The following is a 24,014-nucleotide window of genomic DNA, read 5'->3' as shown; positions in this document are numbered from 1 at the left end:
GGTCCCTTCCTTTCTCTTGTACTGTGTCGGGACGCAGACCGGTCCACTGTGCCCTTTGGGCCCTCTGGGGCACCTACTTCCCTGCCTTCTGCGTTCTCATTCACAACTCTTCCAGCTAAGGAGATGAGGAACCTCCATCTCAGAGGGATCAAGGACTTGCCCAAAGTCCCGCACAGAAGAGGTGAACAGAGTCTCTGGCCCTGCTCCTTAGGCTCCTCCCTTCCCCTTCCTCTCCATCTAGCCCGGAGAGCGCTGAGCCATGAGGAACAGCTGTAGCACAGCATCAGCTGTGACTCTCCTCCCGGTGGAAAACGCACACGCGCACGCGCACGCACACGCCAGGGATCTGGGCGCTTCCATGAAAGGCATGTTTCCCTCCTGAGTCAGAGCAGGCTGACAACGGACGGCCTTTGGGCCTGGCTGGGCTGCAGTCCCAGGCCCCAGACTGCCAGAGAGCCATTCCCCACCTCCTTGCTGGAACCGCTGGGCTGCAGCCAGCACAGCTGCATCCCCCCTCCCTCCACAGGGCTTGCAATGATAGGCCCACGTTGCATCAGCTTGGCCCGTCTCTGTGAAGCTCCAGAACCGACAGCCAATGAGACCCAGCCGAGTGTACGGACCCCAGCGCTGGCCCACCCCACCCATTCAAGGCACACTCAGGCAGCCTGGTCCAGGAGGAGGAACAGGGGAAGCAGCTGAGGCACAGCATCCTGCCTGACCTCTCGCTCAGCCTCCTCCACCTGAAGCCTTCTGGCACCATAGTTCCCCCTCTTGGGGACTATGGAAGGTCCCTGCCTCCCATAGAGCTCCCTGTACAATCTCCATCTCAGGGGAAGGACCACTTGCCGTGCCTCCTCACCCAGGCCATGTACTAGGAACGTTTTCTCCTTCCTCCTTTGTGGCCTCCAGGCCCAATCTACCGCCACACATTCCCTAGCTCTGCCAGGGTCAAAGCTCCAGGCTCTCGCTCTGGGTCACTGCGTCTTTTCTGTGACATCTTGTAAGAGCTCCCTGACACACATCCCTGTCCACTCCATGCTGTAGCCTGGGTTAATAGGAAGATCAGCCCTGGCTGGAGGGACCTGCAGTTGCCACCAGGCTACAGTGAAGTGGTTCCATTGTAGGGGTCTCCAAAGGCCAGAAGCTTCCCCAATAATACCCCTGCCACACACACCCTCCCGCACCTCTTTAAGCCAAAGCTTGGCTTCCTATTAGTGTTTTATTTTTAATTTATTTGCTTTATTGGTGTTTTGATCATAAAGTACATACTGTTGAGAAAAAAAAAATCCAGAGCAGAGAAAGGAAAAAGGAGATAGCACTCCAGAGACAGTGCTAACCCCCTTAAGAATATTTCTTTTGAGACTTTCTTTGTGAATACTATATACATCCATGCATATACATATGTATGCATGTATATTTCATTAATTACTTACAATGTGCACTCATTAAAGGGAAAACAAACTCACAAGGCTGGGTGGGGTGGCACACAGCTTTAATCCCAGCACTTAGGAGATGGGGGCAGGCAGATATCTAAGTTTTAGGCCAGCCTGGTCTATGTAATGAGTTCCAGACCAGCCTGGGCTACATAGGGAGACCCTCTCTTAAAACAAACACATTAAATAAAAGTAAATGTACTCAGACCTTTACCTAGCAGAAATGCTTTCAAAATCCACTGGAAATCACACAATCGCTGAAGCTGGGGTTTTTTTGTGACACATGAACGCATCTTCCAGATATCTACCTCGGGACATGGAATGCTCACAAGCAGACTGCTTTATAAATGGCTTTATTTTATTTTTTATTTATTTTTTATTTTTTTGGTTTTTTCGAGACAGGGTTTCTCTGTGGTTTTGGAGCCTGTCCTGGAACTAGCTCTTGTAGACCAGGCTGGTCTCGAACTCACAGAGATCCGCCTGCCTCTGCCTCCCGAGTGCTGGGATTAAAGGCATGCGTCACCACCGCCCGGCTATTATTTTTTTTTTAACCAATCCAGCAAGCTGTCTTTCTTAGCCTGGGGTTGGAAGAGCTCTCTCTGGTTCTGACATTGCCAATGCTCTACTCCTCATTGACTTTGTCTCCATCTGTTTGTTTGTTTGAGACAGGGTCTCTCTAGTTGTCCTGAAACACAGTCTGTAGGTGGGTCTGACCTTGAACTCACAGATATCTGCCTGCCTCTTTCTCCTGACTTCTGGGTTCCAAAATAAGCACACTGTGCCCATCTGTTTCAAATTTTTATCCACTACAAAAAAGCCTTAGGTGGACATTAAAAATAAACAAGTCCCAGACACATTTGCATATATCTAAAAACCACTTCCACGAGATCGGTTCCTCTAACAGGAGCCTTTTCCCAAGGAACACAAGTCACTGTCCACATTCAATGTGTGTGGATAGGCGGAGCGTTCATATAAGTCCCCAAATTCACAACCAGGGAGAGACAAGCCTTTCCACTCCACCCTCCCATCCAGTTCTCTGCAGCAATGGTCGCAGCCGACAGGTCAGTCTTTTCAGTGACCTTCCAGGGATGGCCCCCATGCAGGACCAAGGGAGAGCCCGGTACTGTATTTTCTCGGTCTACTCTTACATTCAATCCCTTTCAGGATGTTCCCACCCCATCTGTGCTATTACAAGGAAGGATTCACTAAAGTTGCTGTTTTTGTTTCTTTGTTTTTGTTTTTCAAGACAGGGTTTCTCTGTGTGGCTTTAGCTGCCCTGAAACTTGCTCTGCAGACCAGGCTGGACTTGAACTTGCAGAGATCTGCCTGTCTCTGCCTCCTGAGTTCTGGGAGGCCCTCAGGCATGCACCACTTGTGTGTGGCATAAATGCTGTCTCTCTCTCCAGCAAAATCTTCTTTTCTTTGGTCTTTTCTTCATTTCTGTCTCTTCTTCTTCGCTGAAGATTAAAACAAGGGCCTTGGTACGTGAGAGCTATGCCTCGCTCTGGTTTTTCCTCCAGGAGTGTGTTCAAGCTTCTTTCTCTTTTAAAACACATTCAAGGAGACCACAGGTGAGGAGGTAGAGCTGGGCTGCAGAAGTTAGAGCAGCTACTCTCAACCTTCCTCATGTCATGGTGTGTAACATGAGGGCCTGCTAGTTGGGGTTTCTGTCCTGCCCAGTTCCCATAGCTGGTAAACCTCAAAGAAAAGTCTCCATAAGTTATAAACTGATTGGCCCATTAGCTCAGGCTACTTATTAGCTCTTGTAGCTTATATTAACCCATTGTTCTTATCTATGTTAGCCACATGGCTCAGTACCTTTTTCAGCAAGGCAGGTCACATCCTGCTTCTTCAGTGGTCTGGGCAGGACTGGGAGGAATGGGCTTCCTCCTTCCCAGAATTCTCCTGTTCTCATCGCCCCACCTCTACTTCCTGTCTGGTTGACCCACCTATACTTCCTGCCTGGCCAATCAGCGTTTATTTAAAACATGATTGACAGAATACAGACAATTCTCCCACACCAATGGTAACCCCAACCATCAAATTATTTTCGTTGCTACTTTATGACTTTGCAACTGTTATGAATCATAGTGTAAATGTCTGATATGCAGGACATCTGATTTGTGACCCTGTGAAAGGGTGGTTCAATCCCCTAAAAGTGTCAAGACCCACAAGCTGAGAACTGCTGGGATGGAGGATCTCCAAGGTCAATGGATAATCTCTCTGTGGGGATGGGGGTGGGAGAAGCAGATTCTGACACAGACTTCCTGACCTCTTGGCTAGGCTGTGGTTCTCTGCCTCCAAGGGGAGTTCCCATTCTAGCTCCAACCTTGGTTAGGGGTGTGCGTGTGTGTGTGTGTGTGTGTGTGTGTGTGTGTGTGTGTGTGGTGTGTTTGTGCTTGACTAGCTGTGCATGTGTGTGTGCATGTGTATGTGTACGTGTGTATGTATTAGTATGCACTCACAAAGCAGTTTGTGTGTGTGTGTGTGTGTGATTGAGCGTGCGTGCACTCATGAGGCATGTGAAACTTTTGGGAACATTCAGAAGCTAGCAGGAGAGGTCAGCAGCATTTCCTCATGGGGACATCGGGGTGACAGCCTGTGAGGAGTGAGCAGAGTGTGAACCAGGAAACCGGACCTGGACCTTTTTGAGATAACAGTGTGGTTTGTGAGGGAGACAAGGTCATGGGCACCTTGTCAAACAGTGGCAGAGCCAGGATGAGCTTCCAGGGGCCTTGCATTTGGTAACAGCAGAGCTGGAGAGTGGGGTGGGTACAGGTCACAGCTCATTTCTGTGTCTCAGCAATGCTATGATAAGGAGGACAATTCTGTGGTCAACCTAGTCCTCACTCTAATTCCAGGCATCACGCCACCTGTGAGAAAGGTGAGAAAGAAAGAGAATAATTACTATGTCCAATCTTAGGAGTCCCGCAGGCCTGACCACAGGCCAGAAGGGGACAGAGGAAAGCTGGAAAGCGGCAGGGAGCCTGTCTGTGTGCCCGCCAACATCAAGCACACGCATGTATATCTCACGTAGTACATTTGGTTTCCAGACAGTTAAACACCTGTATGCACACTGATGTCGTGAAGGGTCTGCCTTGTGTGCATTGTACAGCCACGTGGAAACACATGTCTCTGTGGCTCTCAGTGGGCTTGGGTCCCTGGGTATTGGGCCAGTGGTGTGGATGAGGACACTAGAGATCCAGAGTAGCTGTAGATGGCTGGGAATGGAGCCTCCTCTTGGAGGAGGGGCAGGGAGTTTCCTGGTCCTCATTGGTTCTGCACTTCTCTCTCCCTGGTGGCAGCCAGCAGCACAGCCCCCTTAGAGGAAAGGGCATTCTTGTGGGAGGCAGACATTGCAGAATTCCTGACTCATGCCTGGGCTGAGAGCTCGCTTGGCCTCTGGACAGCTGTCACAAAGTGACAGACTTTGGGCCCTCAGCTCCTTGGAGAGGGCAGTTAGGACTGGTTGTCAAACCTTTCTTCAGGTGAAAGGAGGGAATTGCACTTCCTCTTCTAGGTTAAAATAGCCCGAGGGGACTGTCGCAGGATCTGGGACAAAAACACAGCAACTGATCAATCCTTCTGCTCTGTTCCTTCCTGCCCTGTCCTGAGCCTTGGCGGTGCTGGCCACTCCCCCACCCACTTCTCCCAGGCTGCCTTAAGATGGGAACATTTTCACTTTCTGGAAGGATCAGGTAGGATGGAAGCGGTGGGCAGTGTGGACACTCAAATGACAGGCTAGCTTCTGTCCTAGGAGTCCGCGGGTCATAGATGTGAAGACTGCATCTAGTCACAGGGGCCAAAGGAAGCTCTTTCTACAACCCCTGGCCATACTGCGGCCAGCTTAAGGGAGGTCAGACAAAGGGTGTTGCGTGGTAGAGGAAGAGGGCTCAGGGCCCAATCTCCAGTTCAGATGTGCTGTGTGACCCTCTCTGCGACGGTTTTCCTCTCGGACAAGTGCGGGCATATTTGGACTGGAAGGTGTTTGGCTTCCAGCTGCCATGCTCCTGGATCTTGAGAACATCAAGCTTGGTCCCTACACGCAGGTCAGGGCAGGGTGGCAGGGGCAGAGCTGCAGGCCAGGGAGGAATCCAGACGCAAGAGTCTCCTCCCACTCACTTCAGAAAGAGGCTTTTTTTTTTCAGGGCAGGCTGCCTGGAGTGTGGGGGAAGGGCCTTCAGCATCTGGGCTGGGCTCAAAGCTAAGAATAATGTGGCAAAGACTCTTGACATTTTTTGCTGATGTTGGAAATTTAAAGGAGCCATGGTCTTTCTTTCCTAAGGAGATTGAGTTAGCCGCTTCACACGTGTCCCTTGAGGGCATGGTTACGGTTTTCACCCAGTACCTTTTTCAATGCCAGACCCTAGGGGTGATGTGGGAGAAGGGTGAGGCCTCTCCCACCCTTCCAAAGTCCCCAGTGACATTCACTTACAATCTCTGGGTGATAACACGGATGCTAAGGCAGGCACTGCAGGCTGACAGGCATAGAGGAGACTTCTGACCAGCAGAGCTTCACAAGGGGTCTGTGAAGCTGCAGGAGCGTCCCAGCCCCACACCCTACTCTAGGGTTTCAGCTTCACTGCATACAAATGGGGGACTTTCATCTCTACTTCTCCCCTGCTCCTACTAGGGTTCTGGATTTGTCTAATATGGCAAGTCTCAATTTACCCTCTCTCAATTGGGAAAGCCATGGTCCTCTCAGCTTCCATTCCTGTGCTAGTGAGGCCTGGGTGCTGAGAGATGGAAGGGCAGAGAAAAGGGGGGTGGGGTGGGGCTGTGTGGGATTTTTACATTGGACCTGCTGGGAACCCAGCAAGCTTCCACTACACTCCACCAGCTTTAGTGAGCTTTCATGGCTGCCTTGGTTCACAGCCTATCAAGTGACTTCCAAAAGACCCCAAAGAGCCAATATGAGGATGATGCTAGAGAGGGGTCTGGCTTAGGACTAAGGTGGCATCCTTACATTGCAAAGATTTATCCTCATAAGCAGCATGCCACGGATGCAAGAGGAAGCAAAGGAGAATCGGACAGCCACCACTGAAGAGAGGGACACCACCCTGTGCCCGGAAAGTTTACTCAAGATCAGATCTGTTCTACAAAACAATCCTGGGCTGCCTGGGACAATACCCTGTGCTTAGAGGGAGGGAGGCAGGTGGTTGCCTTTGGGGTACTTTTGGGAGATTATAGGTTGACAGAAGTAAGTCCTAAGCTTTCAATGGAGTTCACCACCCTCTTGCCCTCTGCCTCCAGAGTCCTGGGACTTCAGGCTATAACACCAGGCCTGGCACCGTGACTTTTTTGATATTTTCCTTCTAAGATCCTTTGACTGAGATTCTAACAGGCTGATTCCTCCACTAGGTTTGGAGACTTTCTGGGGCTTTGGTGTAAGATTATCTATCATCTGTGGTGGTCACTCGAGAATTCACTTACTCTCTGATTCTTTGAATCAGGCCTAAACTTATTGGGATCTAATATTTGCCTCAGTCCTTAGAGCAAAAGGCTGGGCAGCGATAGCCAGACCTCTGTGGGGCAGCTGGGTGGGGTGCCCAAACCCTCCCCCACTGTTCCCTGTAATTGTTTGATGCCAAGACTCCAGAGAAATCATCTATTGGGGTGCTGGCTCTAGTCAGAACTCTGGGAGAAGAAAGAGTGGGCTGTTTGAATGAATGAGAGAGAGTTAATTCAGGGCTTCTTGTGGTTCAGTGGCAGAACCCTTTCCTACCTTTCTTGAGGCCCCGGGTTTGATTCCCAAAGCATTGAAAAGAAAAAGAAAAAGGCCTCTCTATCTCCTCCCCCTTCTATCCCTGCACACCGTCAATTGTCTATTATGTCACTATCAGAAGACTGGGGGAATCCTAAAACATCCCGCCTCACCTGCGGGATTCTCTAACTGCACACACCCCTCAGAAAGGATGTCCCTGAGGGCGGGGGGCTTTGCCCAGTGTGCGGTTTTGTTCACAATACCTAGAATAGTAAAGAATGCTATGGGGATGGGAGTGGGGGCTGGGGAGCGGGAGGAGGAAAGGGAAGGGGAACTGTGCTTGGCAGGTAAAATGAATAAAAAGAGAAAAGAACACTATGGGTTAACTCAGAGCTCAGAAGGCTATCAGCGTCAGAGGGTGGGGTGGGGGAGGATGGGAGAGATAACTGTGAGTCCCCGAGCCCTAAAGAGGGAAGGGAAGCACTGGTGGGTAGGGATGGCCAATTCGAGACGGAGAAAGGGGTAGTTATGAGAACATCATGTTTCAGTCAAGGGTACTAGCCCAGAAAAAAGAAGGTCATACAACACTGAACTTAACACACACACCCCTCTTCATTTCTGGGGACCTCTTCATTTCCAGGGGTTACCGCTTAGCGCTTGTCTCTGAAATCACTTCAACACGTGGCTTCCAGGATGTGGGCCCAGCTGCAACTCTCATGGCTTCTCCTTCCCAGGGAGCTTTTAAGGTTGAACCCAGGATTGGAGAAGGGTACTGACCCCTGCCTCTCACTCTCTCTCCTAAAGCAAAGGAGAGCCCCCCCCCCCCCGACTAAGGGGTGCCTGATTAAAACCTGGTAACAGCGAGCAATCGATCTGCTGGGGCAGAGCAGGGAAATGTGTGACCAGAGTACGCTTGTGTGGACAACCTGAGAAGCGGACTCCGGTCCCTGGGAGCAGAACTTTGGAGCTGGAGTCCAGGGATGTCCAGGCTCTAAGGAGCAACGCCCCCAACCCAGCCGGACAAGGGGGCAGTAGGACCCAGGGGCTGGGAGAGCGGCCCGCAGGCACAGGGGCGGGAGCCGGGGCGGTTTGGGGGAGGTCTTTGGCATTTTTTTCTACTTCTGGGAGCCACGGAGCTCTCCGGAAGCGTTTCCAACTTTCCAGAAGTTTCTTAGGACAGGCAAGAGGGGGTGGGGACAGCCATATATAGATCCCGGCCCCGGGGCAGTGAGTTGAGTAGAGCCTGTCTGAGAGCCGGTGTCCCGTCGGTCCCGGAGCAGCCCGGCCCAGGTGAGGGGCGGGGGCGGCCGGGCGATTTGACCGAGGGGGATCGGATCAGATCGCTCCCGGAGGGGCTGGGGTCCTGGCACTGGAGGGCAGTGTAAGATCGGACGTGGAGCAGTCTTGCTTGGGGCCAGGTTCAACATCGCGGTCCCGGGAGCTGTAGTCTGGGACACGGACGGAGCGGAGGAGGTGTGGAGGAGTCCCAGCAGCTCAGGGGAGGGTAAAGGTGGTGGCAGGGACTGAACAGAGATGACCTTCTGCACAACAGGGAAAGTGGGGGAGACCTGATTCTCCCGTCGTCCATGGGGAAGGATCAGCTTTCTTACTCTGGGGTGAAGGCCCAGGGACCCGCAGTTGTCGATCCCAGCATCCCCCCTCCGTCTCCGCCACACGTACACACACAGACTGTGTAGGGAGTCTCTGCCCCTAGCACGAGAGATGCCATAGCCTCGGTTTCTCTTGATCGTGAGTGGGAGTCCCTAGCTGTTAGGGACCCCATGCTTTGGGAGCCGTCACTTTTCAAGTCGCATCCCAGAAGGTGACTGATGGCTGGACTTGACCATTTTCACCCCACCCGAAAGGGGAGTCATCAGGGTCCACCAGGCCCCCGGGTGATTTGAGTCACTCTGGTCGTCTGTCCAGCCATCTAGTTCCTGCAGGGTGAGGACTTCCTCTGAGGCCCAAGGTACCCAGCCTCAGACGAGAGGAAGAAAGCCTTCCCGGTTTGGTCTAAAGGCCTAGCTCTCCACTTTCCAAGTTTCCTGCTGGGCCCTCTGGGCCCCAGGGCCCGGATGGAGGACCGTGGAAAAACTGGGGGCTTTGACTGCCTGGAAGTCGAGCCGAGGCCACACCCTTCTGCTCAGAGAGTTCCTGTACCCATCCCCCATTCCCGTCTGGTCCTTTGTCTCTGTCCCGGGATTCCCTGCAGAGATTTTTTTTTTGGTAGTGGGTTGCTGAGTAACAGTGCCACAGTGGTTGGCGGGAAAGCTTTGCCGAGGGCAGAGCCCCTCACTAGAAATCCTGAACTACTTGAGCTGTGGAGGCCCCAGTCGGACCCTGCTTTCTCCCTGTGCAGAATCCACCTCAGCAGTATCCTCCTCCTTACTCCTCGTAGCCTTTGGGGGCTGGGCCCGACGGGCCTCTGCTCCTCACGTTCTCTGCGGGGTCCCATCTCTTTACTCTTCTGTTTTCTTTCAGAATGAAAAAGGCAGGCAGTGATCTCCCTCTGAGGCAGTTTCAAGGTACTTTAGACCCTTCAAGTATCTGAGAAACCCCCCGGTGTTCGTGTCCTGCCTCCTGGCATCTGCTCCCCTTCTCCCCCGTCCCAGGCTCCCAGGGCCAGTGGTTGGTATAGCCTTTGGCCTTCTGGTATCTTGGTTTTGTTTTGTTTCTTTTTGTTGCTTTTTCTATGGGACTATAAATTGTCTAACCTTGGCCGGAGGGCTGGCATTTAGCTGTGGCAGAAGGGCTGGGCTGTGGGAGCTGGCTTGCTTGCAGAGACTTGCCCACTTTCATTCCTAATGCTGAGTTTAGCATGGTGGCCCTTCTCCCCAACCCTGCCTCTTCCCTCAGAATTTGGAAGTGCAGGTGTGAAACTATAAAACCCAGGAGACCCCTGGATTCTTCAGGCAGTTCCTCAGCACCCCTAATTCCCAAGCCAGGTTTCTAGGTTTCTTCTGCTCTGCTGGCCTGTAGAGATAAGGCAACTTCTGCCTGCCACGTCAACACCAGGAGCCCTCGCGGCTGCCTGAGGAATCCCAAACTAGTCATTTGGAGCTTTCTGGAGAAGCCCCTCCCAGGTCCTGGTTGGCTGGACGTGGGGGCTGTCAAGATGGTGGCTGCCACGTGGCAGGGCTAGGCTTCTCTTCCCATTCCTTAGGCAGGCTGGTGGCCTCTGCTGGATTAGTGGTTCTTTCAGTAGGTTGGCCACGTGTCTGTGACTAGGATAGAATCCATAATGCTTCATTTTACCCTCACAAGTATCTTTGAATGTACAATGGATTACACAGTCACCCTGTCTTCGAGGTCCCATGAGGGAGGAGCATGGTCTGGACATGAGGACCCCACCTCTCTTAAGAGTGAGGCCTCACATCCTCCCCCAGGCAGCTATGAGGCTGCAGTCCTCCATTCCCTCTTCCCCCACTGTTCCTTTGCATTGTTCCTTCGAGGTCCCTAGAAGGGAAGCAGCTGAGGAGGTGGGGTACTGGACTGGCCAGCAGTCATGTCATCTCAGAAATCCCATACTTTTTCAGTCTGGCTAGGCTCTCAAGGGTCTTCCAGAGCAGGGCCCCTCATCCTCCACCCGGGTTCTTTCTGATCTTTTTTTCCCTCGTGGTCTACTCGCTTGAACTGCTGCATGAGGTAGAGAGGGAGTGATGGGCTGAGGGGGACATGGGAATAGAGACCTTCTTCATCTATGGGGCTTGTCTCGGGGACTCTTGCTACTGCTGGAGTTTGGGGAGAGGACGAGAAGGCATCTTTGAGGTTCTAGGACAGATGGTGATGTGGCCATGGCTGTCCCACGGGAGGGCAGGATGGAAGGTCTGGCTGTGGCTTTCTGAAGGAAGGAGGGAAACGGTTGGAGCTCTGCTGAGCAGTGACTCATCCCCTTCCTCAGGATCTTGCCCTTGCTGTGATCTTAGGAAACCCCTGTTGAGTCTAAAGACCTGGTCCCAAGAGCATTTGTCGTGGGATTTCCCATCTGGTTCAGGGGCGCCACGTCCCCGCTCAGAGGGAGGTTTGGGTACTTGGAGACTCTGCTCGGGACTCGGAAAGAGTCTGAGGCTGGGCGGTGACACGTGCGTGTACACAATCAAGGTCACTCTAGCGGCTGCAAGTGAGGCCTCTGGGTTCCCCCATTTAATGAGTGAACCAGGCAGTGACTTATTAATGTCCCAGGGCAGAATGCAAGGCACAGAGAGGGCCAGGCCCTCAGCGGCATCTCACGTGGTATCCCCTGCTCAGACATGTGGGCTTCCTACAGACCCCCAGCCCAGCTGCTGCCTTCTCCCAACTGACAGAGGCCCTGCCACTTAGAAACAACTATGCCAAATGCTAAGCCTTGGGATGTTGTAGGGAACCAGATATGTAGGCTAGGTTTCCAGCTCTGGTGGCTACAGCCTACTCCTGGGCAGCTCTAGATTCATAATTAACTTCTAAATAAGTATAAGTATTGAATATCCCGTGGAAGATACCAGCGGGCGGCCTGGTAATGTGTCAGGAACTTTGTTCTAGGTAAGGAGGTCAAAGTGTGTGGCCCGAGTCACGTCTGGGCTACAGAGCTGAGTCCTCTTGCCCCTGTCCCCTTGGTGACTTGGTGGGTAGGCTAGGGAGAAAGGCGTGAAGTTCAGGGTGGTTCTCTCTATGTACCCCTCGCAGGTCCTCTGTGGTGCACACGGCTCACCTCCCAGCCATGCGCTCTCTCCTTCTGGCCACCCTCTGCCTCTTGGCTGTGGCGCTGGCAGCCGAGGTGAAGAAGCCTGTCGAGGCGGCAGCCCCCGGTACTGCCGAGAAGCTGAGTTCCAAGGCGACCACCCTGGCAGAGCGCAGCACAGGTCTGGCCTTCAGCCTGTATCAGGCCATGGCCAAAGACCAGGCGGTGGAGAACATCCTCCTGTCCCCCTTGGTGGTGGCCTCATCCTTGGGTCTGGTGTCCCTGGGCGGTAAAGCCACCACGGCGTCACAGGCCAAGGCGGTACTGAGTGCGGAGAAGCTGCGGGATGAGGAGGTGCACTCGGGGCTGGGTGAGCTGCTACGCTCCCTCAGTAACTCCACAGCGCGCAACGTGACCTGGAAGCTGGGCAGCCGCCTGTACGGGCCCAGCTCCGTGAACTTCGTGGACGACTTTGTGCACAGCAGCAAGCAGCACTACAACTGTGAGCACTCCAAGATCAACTTCCGGGACAAGCGCAGCGCCCTGCAGTCCATCAACGAGTGGGCTTCGCAGACCACCGACGGCAAGCTGCCCGAGGTCACCAAGGACGTAGAGCGCACGGACGGGGCGCTGCTCGTTAACGCCATGTTCTTTAAGCGTGAGTCTCGGGATGGGGGTGAAGGAGAGGCGGGACCCTTTCCCAGTCTCGCGAGCTTACTTTTCCTAATACTAAATCCTTCATGGCTTCTCGTCTGAACGTGATAACTACAACTGTCAGAGGCGAGGCTTATTGCTAAACCCTTTTCACGTGCGAGGAACTAGATCCAGTGTGGGAGCCCAGCAGGAGTCTCTAAGATAGGACTATACTTCACCACCTTAGGGTTCTTGTGTTAGTGGGAACCTTTTTGAGTTAGTAATCAGTTCTGCTTCAATCAAATGAATTAAGGACCCATGGGTGCAGGGTTAGCCCCATCTCACAGTTAAGGAAAAAGACACGTACCAAGTGCATCTGAATCGACTGAAGGTTAGATCTGGGGTTTGTGGTTTTGTGTAAGTATCCAGATGTGGGGAGACTGACTGACCTAAGAGCTTGCTGGCAGGTGAAGGTGACCCCTGGTTTACAAATAGGCCATACTAGGTGAGGAGTTAATTGTCATCAGTCTGTCTGGACTGGGATGTAGGTCTGGTTGGGACTGGACCGCTGTCACACATATGCTTTTGGCCATCTTTCTGATCATGCAAAACTTAAAGAGAAGAAAGTTTTTAAAACTAATTTACTATTTGAATGTGTATGTGTCTAGCCTTGAACTTGTGGAGAAGAATTAAGGGTGGCCTTTGCTCATTCCTGACCAAGGTACAGACCCAGCCTCAGTTACCCAATAGGGAGGAAAGCCTCCCTCAGCAAGTTCCCCAGACATTGACAGATGCCACCCAAACGTGGGGACACGAGCTTCTTGGCAGTGTGATCAGAGAGACCTGCATGCTCAGACAGGGAACATGTGCTCCATGGACTGAGGACTTGCCATACATGAGAAAACAAAGAGCGTGTGGCATGGATGGAGCCTAGGGTGCCCAGTCAGGACGGCTGTGAACTGATCGTGTCTGGGGGACACAGCTCACTGACATCTCTTTCTGTTTCTCTGCCATAGCACACTGGGATGAGAAATTTCATCACAAGATGGTGGACAACCGTGGCTTCATGGTGACTCGCTCCTATACCGTGGGTGTTACCATGATGCACCGGACAGGTAGGCATAGTCAGACCGAGAGTCAAGGGGTGGGTGGGTTATCAGAGTGCCCAGAGCCTGGTGTGCCCCTCACCTCCCTTCCTCTGCTTTTCACACAGGCCTCTACAACTACTACGATGACGAGAAGGAGAAGCTACAGATCTTAGAGATGCCCCTGGCCCACAAGCTCTCCAGCCTTATCATCCTCATGCCCCACCACGTGGAGCCCCTCGAGCGCTTGGAGAAGCTGCTGACCAAAGAGCAGCTAAAGGCCTGGATGGGGAAGATGCAGAAGAAGGCTGTCGCCATCTCGCTGCCCAAGGGAGTGGTGGAAGTGACCCATGACCTGCAGGTGAGGGCCGGAGGGCTAGGGCAGGCTTCACCCAGTTGCTCAGCAGGTCCATCCTGCATCCACGGGGCATCCAGGTAGTGCTGGGCTCTGCTAATACTGAGAAGTAGGCTCTGCCTTTGGGAGGATGGTGTGGGTAGTTGTCGGGGTTCGCGGATGAGCCCCACGTCTGGGCACCATTATGTCAGGGTCCGGTGCTATCCGGGACCCTAAATTATTTTCTCTCAATTAGACCCCAACATAAACAATCTCTTCCTCACTGGAGTGTGTCCGGGATAGCACCCGACCTTGACAGGTAGTACTGAAAACAGTTTGAACAGCTGCTGGGCATTGTCCCTCGGCAGCTGCAGCCCATAACGGGCTGAACCCTCTTAAGAGAATTCCACACAGACGTGCGTATAGGCCAGTTCTGTCTTAGACAATTCCTCTTCGAAGGCTTTCATTGCAGATAACTCTAGACTGTGTCAAGTCAACAAAGCTAATGAGGGAAAGGAGGGTACAGATCCTGGTGGTATACAGGGTAGCAAAGGGAACCGTGGTTCGAAGCCTCTACCACCATGCCTGGAGCAAGGTGGCTAGGGGTTGACTGTCTCCTTTTGGAGAAGCCTCCGGGGTGGTGTGGATGGAGGATGCGGGTATAAGAGCCTGGCGTACTTGACCTCATTTAGCAACCGCTCCCATAGAAACATCTGGCTGGACTGGGCCTGACGGAGGCCATCGACAAGAACAAGGCAGACTTGTCTCGCATGTCCGGCAAGAAGGACCTGTACCTGGCCAGCGTGTTCCATGCCACTGCCTTCGAGTGGGACACAGAGGGCAACCCCTTTGACCAAGACATCTATGGGCGTGAGGAGCTGCGCAGCCCCAAGCTGTTCTATGCCGATCACCCCTTCATCTTCCTGGTGCGAGATAATCAGAGCGGCTCCTTGCTCTTCATCGGGCGCCTGGTCCGGCCCAAGGGAGACAAGATGAGAGATGAGTTGTAGAGTCCTGGAGTGGTCATGGCGTGGCAGGAAGTGGTAAACGGTTCCTGAGACACATGGGTGCTATTGTGGGGGGAGGGGGGCGCCAACCTTGAATATTCCATGGGGTGGGGGTGGGGTTGGAAATGCAGATCAGAATTCCCATCCATCTGAATAGACATTTCAGGCTAGAATCCACTCCACTAGAATATGGGGCCCAGATACTCTGATGCCAAATTCAAGGGTGTCTCAGCCATCCTTCCCTGCCCTCCAAGTTCTAGGTCCAATCTGCCTCAGTCAATCAGTGTTCGTATTTATGGCCGAGTTCCTTTCTTATCTGAGAGACAGTCGAGTTGGGGGCAGGGCAGCCCTCTTTCTCACCATCCCCTCTCGCTCATCTCCCACTCCCTTTAACCACAGAACTAGGTGCTGCAGCCCCAAGACTGGCCACCCGTAAAATGATCCTTGCCCAGCAGTGGGAGTTGGGAGACAGAGCCTAGGAGGGACCCCCTGGCAAACCCGGCTCTAGGGCCGCTACACTGGGCATTGCAGGGGTGAACTTGTGTTTTTCTCCCTTTATAGTTTTTCAAAGATGGGGAGGGTAGGGGAGCACATGAGCCTGTGTTGCTTTCAAAATGAAAACCTAATTTGTACAATTTTTTTTTGAATAAAACTTTTCCAATAAAATGTTACGGGAGCGTGGACGTAGATGAAAGAAGGTTCCCATATCATTTTTTCCCCAAGAGACAGTCTGTGCATTAAGTAGGCCATACCTAGCTCTGGAACGCTGGCTGATGACTGAACAGTGGCCTATGGTCACTGTGCTGACGAGAAGTGAACCCGGGCACCCTGGTCCTGCACGTTGAGGGGTCTTGCTTGTCAGCCCTCTGGTCTCAACCTAGGGGCCACAGAGGGCAAACGGGCACATGAGGAATTAATAGGCTTACTGCTTGGTCTAAGCTGTACAGGGGAGGCTAGTGAAAATCCTCCTTCCAGACATACCTCACATACTGGGTTTGTGACCAAGGAGGAACCCACAGCCCCCGTCCTCATGTCTGCCTCCTGTGGTCCTTAGGATGCCTCAGGATGGAGATGGGAGTGCAGAGAGGCAGAGGAGACTGGCACTGGGCTCCACCTCTGCTGGCTATGACCTTGCACAGCTCACGCCTCTCTCTGTGTTCCCTCTACTGCCAAGTCCCCCTGGAGGGGTTTGGGCCACCGATGGTCCCTTACCTTGGCCAGACAAGTCAGCCAGGTGGAGGTGGAGCTGTAGAGGGATGCCCCTTTCTCAGCACCACCCCACTGAGTTTAAACAAAACTGTTTAGAAACCCAGACCTGACCTGTCCTTTGAACTCAATCCGTTAGATGTCCACTCTCAAGGGTCTTCATCTGGAAATGGACACTTGGGGTTAGTGACCAGCCTGTGCGTTCAGGGCTCACTACCTTCCAACGAAGCCTTTGTAGTGGGTGTCAGCTGCTCTTGAGAGGCCATGCAACACAGCCAGTCCCATGCCTACGCCAGCTTCTCTGCCACATTTTCTTATTTCTGAAGCATTGGGACACTGTACTGTATGTCTAGCACAGTGCTCAGCACACTGCCTGATATAAGAGAGATGGTCCAGTGGTTCTGTGTTGCCTAGCAACACCACCAAGGAATAGGACTCCTTCCCTCTTCCCCAGCAACCATGAGCTGTCTACACCTCCTTCTCTCCCCCACCCCCCATCATGATGAAATGCTGATCACTCCAGTCTTGTGTAGGTAGCTGTTCTCAGCTGCATCTAGTTCCTGTTTGATTCCCACAGGAGCCTCCAGGCATGCCCATGTAATAGGTGTTAGAGGGGAAAGGATTATCTGAAAGATGATAATAATAATAACCCATCCCAAGTCTTCTCCCCAGCATAAGTCAGAAGGAAAACTGATTTGGGGAAAATCACAGACAGACTTGAACGATGCAGGGGGTTGTTTTGTATGTGTGTGTGTGTGTGTGCGTGTATGATGTGTGTGTGTGTGTGTGTGTGATGGGTGTGTGTGCATGCGTGTGTGATGGGTGTGTGTGTGCGCACGCTTGTGTATAATTGTGTGTGCGCGTGCACATGTATAATGGGTGTGTGTATGTATGTAGGGTGTGTGGTTGTGTGTGTGTGTGCGTGTATGATGTGGGTGTGTGTGATGGGTGTGTGTGCATGCGTGTGTGATGGGTGTGTGTGTGCGCGTGTATATGATATGTGTGTGCGCGCACGCTTGTGTATAATTGTGTGTGCGCGTGCACATGTATAATGGGTGTTTGTATGTATGATGGGTGTGTGGTTGTGTGTGTGTGTGTGTGCGTGTATGATGGGTGTTTGTGCACAGGTGCAGAGGTCGGAGGACAACTTTTGGCTCCCTCCCCTTATGTAAGTTCCAGAGATCAGCTCAGGTCCTTGGGTTTTGCAAGCCTTTAACCTGATGAGAGCCAACCCACCAGCCCTTGGAGTGGTTGGCTTCGCTCCTGTGATTTTCCACATGGGTGACATGTTCTTGGTTCTGCTGTGAGCCTGTTCTGATGGTGGCTTTAGTCAGGCTGTTCTAGATATGGTGTGTTTGTGAGAACGTATATTGTCACTTGGTGTGAAGCTAGCTGACCGTTTCCCTCTCTTTCTCTATAAGGAGTTCCTGGTGAAGTTTTCTTCCTCTTGACCGGGCTGACAGTGCACCTTTCTCATCTTGTCTTAAATCTCTGGCTTTCTGTTATGACTTATTGGTAGGGATCAGGACAGCATTCTGCCCACCACATCAGTTATACCCCGGTCCTATTAAGTGGCAGGTCTTGCAGATGCATCAAAGCAGGGAAGACTGCTCAGCCACCATAGTTGGTATGGTACTTGCTATATACAATGATTGGCTTTTATTGCCACCATGATATAAACCTAGTCACCTGGAAAGAAAGAACCTTATTCCCTCTTTCTTGAGGGTTCATCCCCACCAGATATGAGCCTGTGCCTTTCCGCATTGTACTCTTGAAGCTAGGAGTTAGCTTGAGCCTCAACCCACCTTACATCTTATTATTACAAGACCAGAATTGTTTTGCTAGGCATGGCAAAAGACACAGGAGTCCCAGCACTTAGGAAGCTGAGGCAGAAGGATTCCCCAAAGCTATGGGGACCCTGTCTCAAAACAGGCAAACAAACAAAAATAAGCCCCTAGACCTGTACAGCGACAATGAAAATGGATTGAGATTCCTTACAGCAGAGACCCTGCTTCTCCACAGAGCACACGCTTTGGGGAGAGACTGCTGCATGTGTAACTGGGCGAGGAACTTGGATTGTTTAAATTTATTTAAAAGTAAAAACTGGGAGGTGGTGACGCACACCTTTAGTCTCAGCACTTGGGAGGCAGAGCCAGGTGGATCTCTAAGTATGAGGTCAGCCTGGGCTACAGAGTGAGTTCTAGGGCAATCAGGGCTACATAGAGAAACCCTGTTTCAAAAAGAAACAATAAACAAAAAAATACAAAACAAAACAAACAAAACCCAAAACACCTATTTTATGGACACAGTAGCTCACACATGTCTGTAATTCAAGTACTTGGAAGGCAGGGGCAGAAGGATCCTGAGTTCAAGGCCAGCCCAGTTTACACAACAAGACCCCACTATGTAACCTGGCTGAACTTTACCCACCGGGTTCAAATTATCCTCCTCCTTCAACCTCTTGAGCAGTTGGGACCACGGTCCTGTACCACTGTCCCCAGCTAATGCAATGTTTATAAAACTCGTATTCAGTTGCCAAGGATACAGAGTGAGCAACAGCAGTGTTGAGTCTCATTAGAGAGTCCTGAGATGATCAGTGAGCTTTACCACTGACCCCGTGACCAACAAGTCACCCCTAACTTCCCCAGCTCAGTTGAAGGCCTGCTTCTATTTCATCTGTGGGCTTCAGCTCTGACCCATCCAGAGCTCAGCCTGCTGGGATTGGCCTCTGGTGAGCTTTCAAGGCTCAGGTCCTTGCAGTAACTTGGCACTTATGTGATGGGCCCCGCCCTCAGTCGGCCGGCATTGTTTACCCATGTGCGGCTATTTCCTGGGGATCGGAACATCTCCTCCTGGAGGGAGGCTGCAATGTGCAGAAGGTGAATGGAATTTAAAAGGCAGGAGACTCCTGAAACACACAAGACTCCCAAGGCCCTATCTCAAAGCTACATGAGTAAGGGTCTCAGGAGCTGGAAGATTATCCAGCAAGTCATGCAAAGATCCCCAGGGACACGGTCTTAATGAGTCTTGAGTTGATCAGTGACACAGCTCCCTTTGAGCCAAGCATGCTTCTCCAGCCCAGTAAACTCACTGCTCGCTAAACTAGATGTGTGGGACCCATTAGGGGCAAATGGATATGTGCCCGTGTCCATCTGTCCAGGGAAATCCACCCAGCACCCATGCACCCCTGGGTCAGGCTGACAGATGGGTGTTTCTGACTTCACAGACTGACTGACCCGCTCTCCGGTGTGCATGGCACGCACACACACAAGCATACACGCTACACACTCCAGCACACAGAGCCAGAGAAAGACACTGCTGAGCCAGAGGGACCAGTTTTATTAGATTCCAGCAAGACTATACAGCACGGTTTCATGCAGAATAAATATATGTCTTTGCCTCCCCAGGAGGGGAGCTCTTCCATGGCCTGCTCCTTCATGGCATTTCAGGGGAATCAAGGGGATCCCTCAAAATATTCTGCATGGGGAACGGTTGGGATCATGACTGGGGGTGAAGGTGACACCGTGGACAGCTGAGGGCCTCTGGGACCTTGAATCTTCGGAGGGTCAGGGGCTGCAGGACCTTGGTCCTTTGTTGGGGCTGGCACCAGGGGATCCTGACCCTTCAGAGGTACTGGGAAAAGAGGGTCTTGATTCTTTACAGGACCAAGGACCACAGGGCTTTGATTCTTTGGAGGTTCTGGGATCATGGGACCTTGATCCTTGGCTAGTGTTGGGATAATGGGGTCTTGGCTCTTCACTGGCTCAGGGGCCACTGGACCTTGGCTCTTCACAGGTGTTATGAACACGGAATCATAGCCCTTCATCTGCCCGGGAACCACAGTATCTGTACCTATACCTTTGACTGGCTCTGGGTCAGCTAAGCCTTGCTTCTTCATGGACTCAGAGACCACAGGGGCTTCATTCTTCAAAGGCGCCGTGACTGTGGCATTCTGGTCCTTCCTACGCTCGGGGACCACGGGAGTTCCCTCTTTCCCAGGTTCGGGGGCCACAGGACCGGTGTCCTTGAGAAGTGCTGGTATTGAGGAGCTTTGATCCTTCGATCTGGCTGGAACCACGGGACTCTGATTCTTCAGCGGCTCTGGCAGCAACGGGCTTTGGGCTTCGGCTGGTGCTAAGATGACAGAATCTTTGTTCTTTAAAGGCTCGGATGCCACCTGGTCTTGATCCTTGACTGGTGCTGGGGCCACCGGACCCAGATCCTTCATGGGCCCTGGGAGTACAGCACCTTGATCCTTTGGAGGGCCCAGGGGTGGAGGGCCTTGATCCTTTATGGACCCGGGGGCCACGGGACCGTGATCCTTTGACAGTTCTGGCACCATGGGGCCTTGGTCCTTCAGTGGCTCTTGGACCACAGGACCTTGGCCTTTCGAAAGCCCTGGGACCACAGGACCTTGGTCCTTGTGTGGTTCTTTGGCTACAGGACCTCGATTCTGTGCATCACTGGCGGGTTGGACCCGGCTCCTGCAAAGGAGAGAGAGGACGTCACTGAGGGTCAAGCATCGGCCAGGGAGAGGGCAGAACACAGATTGCCTGATGAGACTCGGCCTCATAGGGCCTCGGCAGGGTAGCTCTTAGCGGAGAATCAAGAGGAAGTCAGACTTCTGCATCCAGAGTGGGTGCAGGGTGGGAGGAAGGGCAGCCCAGGGAGTCAGTTGTTCAGTGTGTTTGCCAATTGATTATAACCTGCATGTGGCAGAGGGCACGGTGCCTGGGAGACAGCAGCAGTAATGCCCACAGAAGTTACCCCTAACCCATACTCCATCCAGCCCTACTTCTTCCTATACTTTGGGGTCCATCCTTGGAGCCTCGTCTTAACTATCTGCTCAATGCTTATGGAGACCCAACGGCTTTGTCATTTTCCTAGTCTTTTGCAAGGTTCCTTTCCTCCCCTGACTCTATTAAGGGGTGGTTACTGGCAAGGACAAGGGTCTATGGCATATCAGGAAAGGGTGGTTAAGAATATCCTTCTTACCACCCCCCACACACACACAAGAGAAAGAGTATTTAATCATTCATGTTTAGAATAGTCCGCACATGGTAATAATAAAAATGAATTGTTTAAAATACAGCTGCTCAGCTCTCTGCATGCAGTGTACCCCACATTGCCTGCACCACTCCCCACACCAGCCTTCAGTAGACAACTAGGGGCTCCCCACCCAGGTCCCTGGTACCCTTTCTCTATCGGCACTTCCACTCCCTCCCCAGACTCTTGAATTCATTGGTTCTAGGGCTCCTGGGATTATTCCCCAAATCCAAGTGCCCAAACCCCTCTCCAAAGCCTTCCTGAGATACTTGCCCTATGTGACTGCTATCTCCCACCCATCCCTTGGTCCACGCTCATTGCAGAGCGCATGCGTGAACGCCGCCATCTGAGGACAAACATCACCAACTCAGACCTGGCCATTCTGGAGCCTTCTGATCTACACTGCACACACCTTCTTCGTAGGCCAGGCTGAAAGACGCCGCTCAAGACTGGCATTGCTCAGCCTGTATCACAAACCCTTGCACACCCAGGCACATTCCACCTGCCAAATCACTTCTTCCTATGGCTCATGCCGGCGAGACAGAAGCCCTCTGAAACACACAGGTGTGAGACACACCCTGCTTGTTCAGCTCAGAAGCTGAGGTCTGGAGACAGCAGGTGAAGAGGAGGTGTGGTACTGGCAGGAACTAGATCCTAGATCTTTCTGCTTTTGGGGCCTGGGTGCTTTCTCTCCGAGGGCCTGGCTCACAGCAGTTTTTAATATGACACTTCTTGGTTATTATTCATTTATACTTCATAACAACAAAATCTGTAAGGTTAGACCCAAGTTAGCATTTTACTAGACCCTGACAGGTTATATATAATGTCTCTGTGTGCATGTGTGTGGGGTGTGTTTTGCTGTGTACACGTCTGTGTATCACACGTGTGTCATACCCAAGGATGCCAGAAGAGGGCGTCAGATTTCCTGGAACTGGAGTTGCGGATGGGTGTGAGCCACCTTGGAGGTGTTGGAAATCTAACGTGGCTCCGCCCGAAGAGCAACAGATGTTTTAACCGCTGAGTCAGCTCTGCAGGCCCCCTAGTCAGATTTCTCTTATTTTGTTTCCTTTTTTGTTTTGGTGCTGCAGGACTGGGGCTGGAACTCAGGGCTTTTGGTCCTATAGAGTAAGTGCTGGGTGTACCACTGAGCCACATCCCTGGGGATGACTTTGAACTTCTGCCTCCTGCCTCTACCACTAGAATGTTAGGATCACAGGGGCGCTGCATTTTGTTTTGTTTGTTTGTTTCTATACAGTTCGAGCACTGAACTAGGCAAGTACTCTACCCCCTGATATTTTGCTAGCCCTTCCCTATGTCAGGATATTTTCTCAGCTGATTACAGTTTAACTCTATGGGCCTCCAGCTTCTCATCTATTCATTGTTTGTACTGATATTAATGCAGGAATATGCAATGATTGGCAGGTAGGGACACAGAGTGTTTGAACCATGGTTGGCATCGGGCAGTTGTACGAGTCTCTATTTAATTAGAAGCAAACATCACATATCCCGCTTATTTTTGCTCCACAGTGCAGCTCTCTGCTGTGTTCAGGATCCCAGGTTGCCTGGGAATGGCTGTCTCAGCAGATTGCACAGTTATGATGTAAGCAGCCTGTCTATCCTGTCCCCGTTGCTATCATTGAACAATACAGAGGCAAGAGAAGGCCACTTCAGCCTTCTGGCTCAGCGCCACACGCAGCCTAGCTGCCCTGGCCAGGTTATCACCGTAGAAGCTAAGAGTATGTAAGCAGAAAGCAAGGCAGGGCTGTGAGAGGGTGCAGAATCCAAACGGGCACTAACGACCCTCCAGCATCAAGGAACTTAGAAGGGACCCAAGCAGGAACCCTGTTAGATTTGTCTCTTCAGATCCTTGGGTGACCTGGGTGCCATGTTAAGAAAGCTTATGAAGAGCGGCCAGGCCAAACTCAGGACCTCCGCTGCAGCCTCTAGCCCATCGACGGGGCATTAGCGCCCCCTGCTGACGCAAAGTTTATAAACAAGGGCAGCCCTCAAGCCTGGGTGCTTGCAGCCTTGGCTCTAAGCCTGAACCTTCTCTGCCATGCTTCATCAATACGGCTCTAACCCCATATTGATCTGTCAGTAAACCCTTACCTTAGTAGTTAAATCTTTTTAATCATGAGTTTTAGGATTAAGATTAGAAATGGTGGCCAGCAAGATAGCCTACTTCCAAGCGTGACACTCCCTTCATTTTCCCGAACCCACATAACGGAAAGAACCAACTTCCACAAGTCCATTCACTGACTGACACGTGTGCATTTGTCCATATACATGCATGCGAACACCCACATAAATAAATGTAATTATAACTTTTTTTAAAAGATAAAAGGGGGCTGGAAAGGTGGCTCAGAGGTTAAGAGCATTTTCCGCTCTTTCAGAGGATCTGAGTTCAGTTCCTAGCACCCACGTGGTGGCTCACAACTGACTATAACTCCAGTTGCAGGGGATAGGAAACCTCTTCTGATTTCAGTAGACTCCTGCATGCATGCGCAGAATACACTCAGACAGACACACATACACACGCACACACACTCAGACACACACACATATACACACACACAGACACACACACTCAGACACACACATACACACACACACTTAGACACATACACACACACTCAGACACACACACAGTCACACACACACACACACACACACACACACACACACACACTGCATGTTTTTAAAAGACTAGAAATGAGCCGGGCGGTGGTGGCGCACACCTTTAATCCCAGCACTTGGGAGGCAGAGACAGGCGGATCTTTGTGAATTTGAGGCCAGCCTGGTCTACAAGAGCTAGTTCCAGGACAGGATCCAAAGCTACAGAGAAACCCTGTCTCGAAAAACCAAAAAAGACTCCATTGGAGAAATGAGCTAAATAAACTCAAAATATG

The 24,014-nt window shown here is 51.9% G+C and overlaps 2 protein-coding genes across 4 annotated transcripts in view; one reads left to right on the top strand and one right to left on the bottom strand.

Moving 5' to 3' along the window:
• The first annotated feature begins 8,261 nt into the window (after positions 1–8,261).
• Positions 8,262–15,550, top strand: Serpinh1 (serpin family H member 1). Of its 2 annotated transcripts, XM_075952617.1 has the most exons (6): positions 8,377–8,427; positions 9,619–9,662; positions 11,800–12,452; positions 13,444–13,542; positions 13,641–13,873; positions 14,554–15,550. In XM_075952617.1, the coding sequence occupies exons 3-6, from the start codon at positions 11,834–11,836 to the stop codon at positions 14,854–14,856; spliced, it is 1,254 nt and encodes a 417-aa protein (XP_075808732.1). In that variant the 5' UTR covers positions 8,377–8,427; positions 9,619–9,662; positions 11,800–11,833; the 3' UTR covers positions 14,857–15,550. The 2 variants fall into 2 exon arrangements, with proteins under 2 accessions (XP_075808731.1, XP_075808732.1); XM_075952616.1 differs by lacking the exon at positions 9,619–9,662 and having other exon boundaries at positions 8,262–8,427.
• A 3,828-nt stretch (positions 15,551–19,378) lies between these two features.
• The window catches only part of Map6 (microtubule associated protein 6), a 62,824-nt gene continuing 58,188 nt past the window's right edge, over positions 19,379–24,014 (bottom strand). For both annotated transcript variants that reach the window (XM_075953068.1, XM_075953069.1), the window contains one exon: positions 19,379–20,543. In XM_075953068.1, coding sequence (XP_075809183.1) covers positions 19,514–20,543 — 1,030 coding nt within the window. In that variant the 3' untranslated portion in view covers positions 19,379–19,513. The remainder of the gene's footprint in view (positions 20,544–24,014) is intronic.

Source organism: Microtus pennsylvanicus, chromosome 18, assembly GCF_037038515.1.
Source record: "Microtus pennsylvanicus isolate mMicPen1 chromosome 18, mMicPen1.hap1, whole genome shotgun sequence".
Taxonomy (NCBI): Eukaryota; Metazoa; Chordata; class Mammalia; order Rodentia; family Cricetidae; genus Microtus; species Microtus pennsylvanicus.
This window is presented reverse-complemented; position numbering and strand designations above follow the sequence as displayed.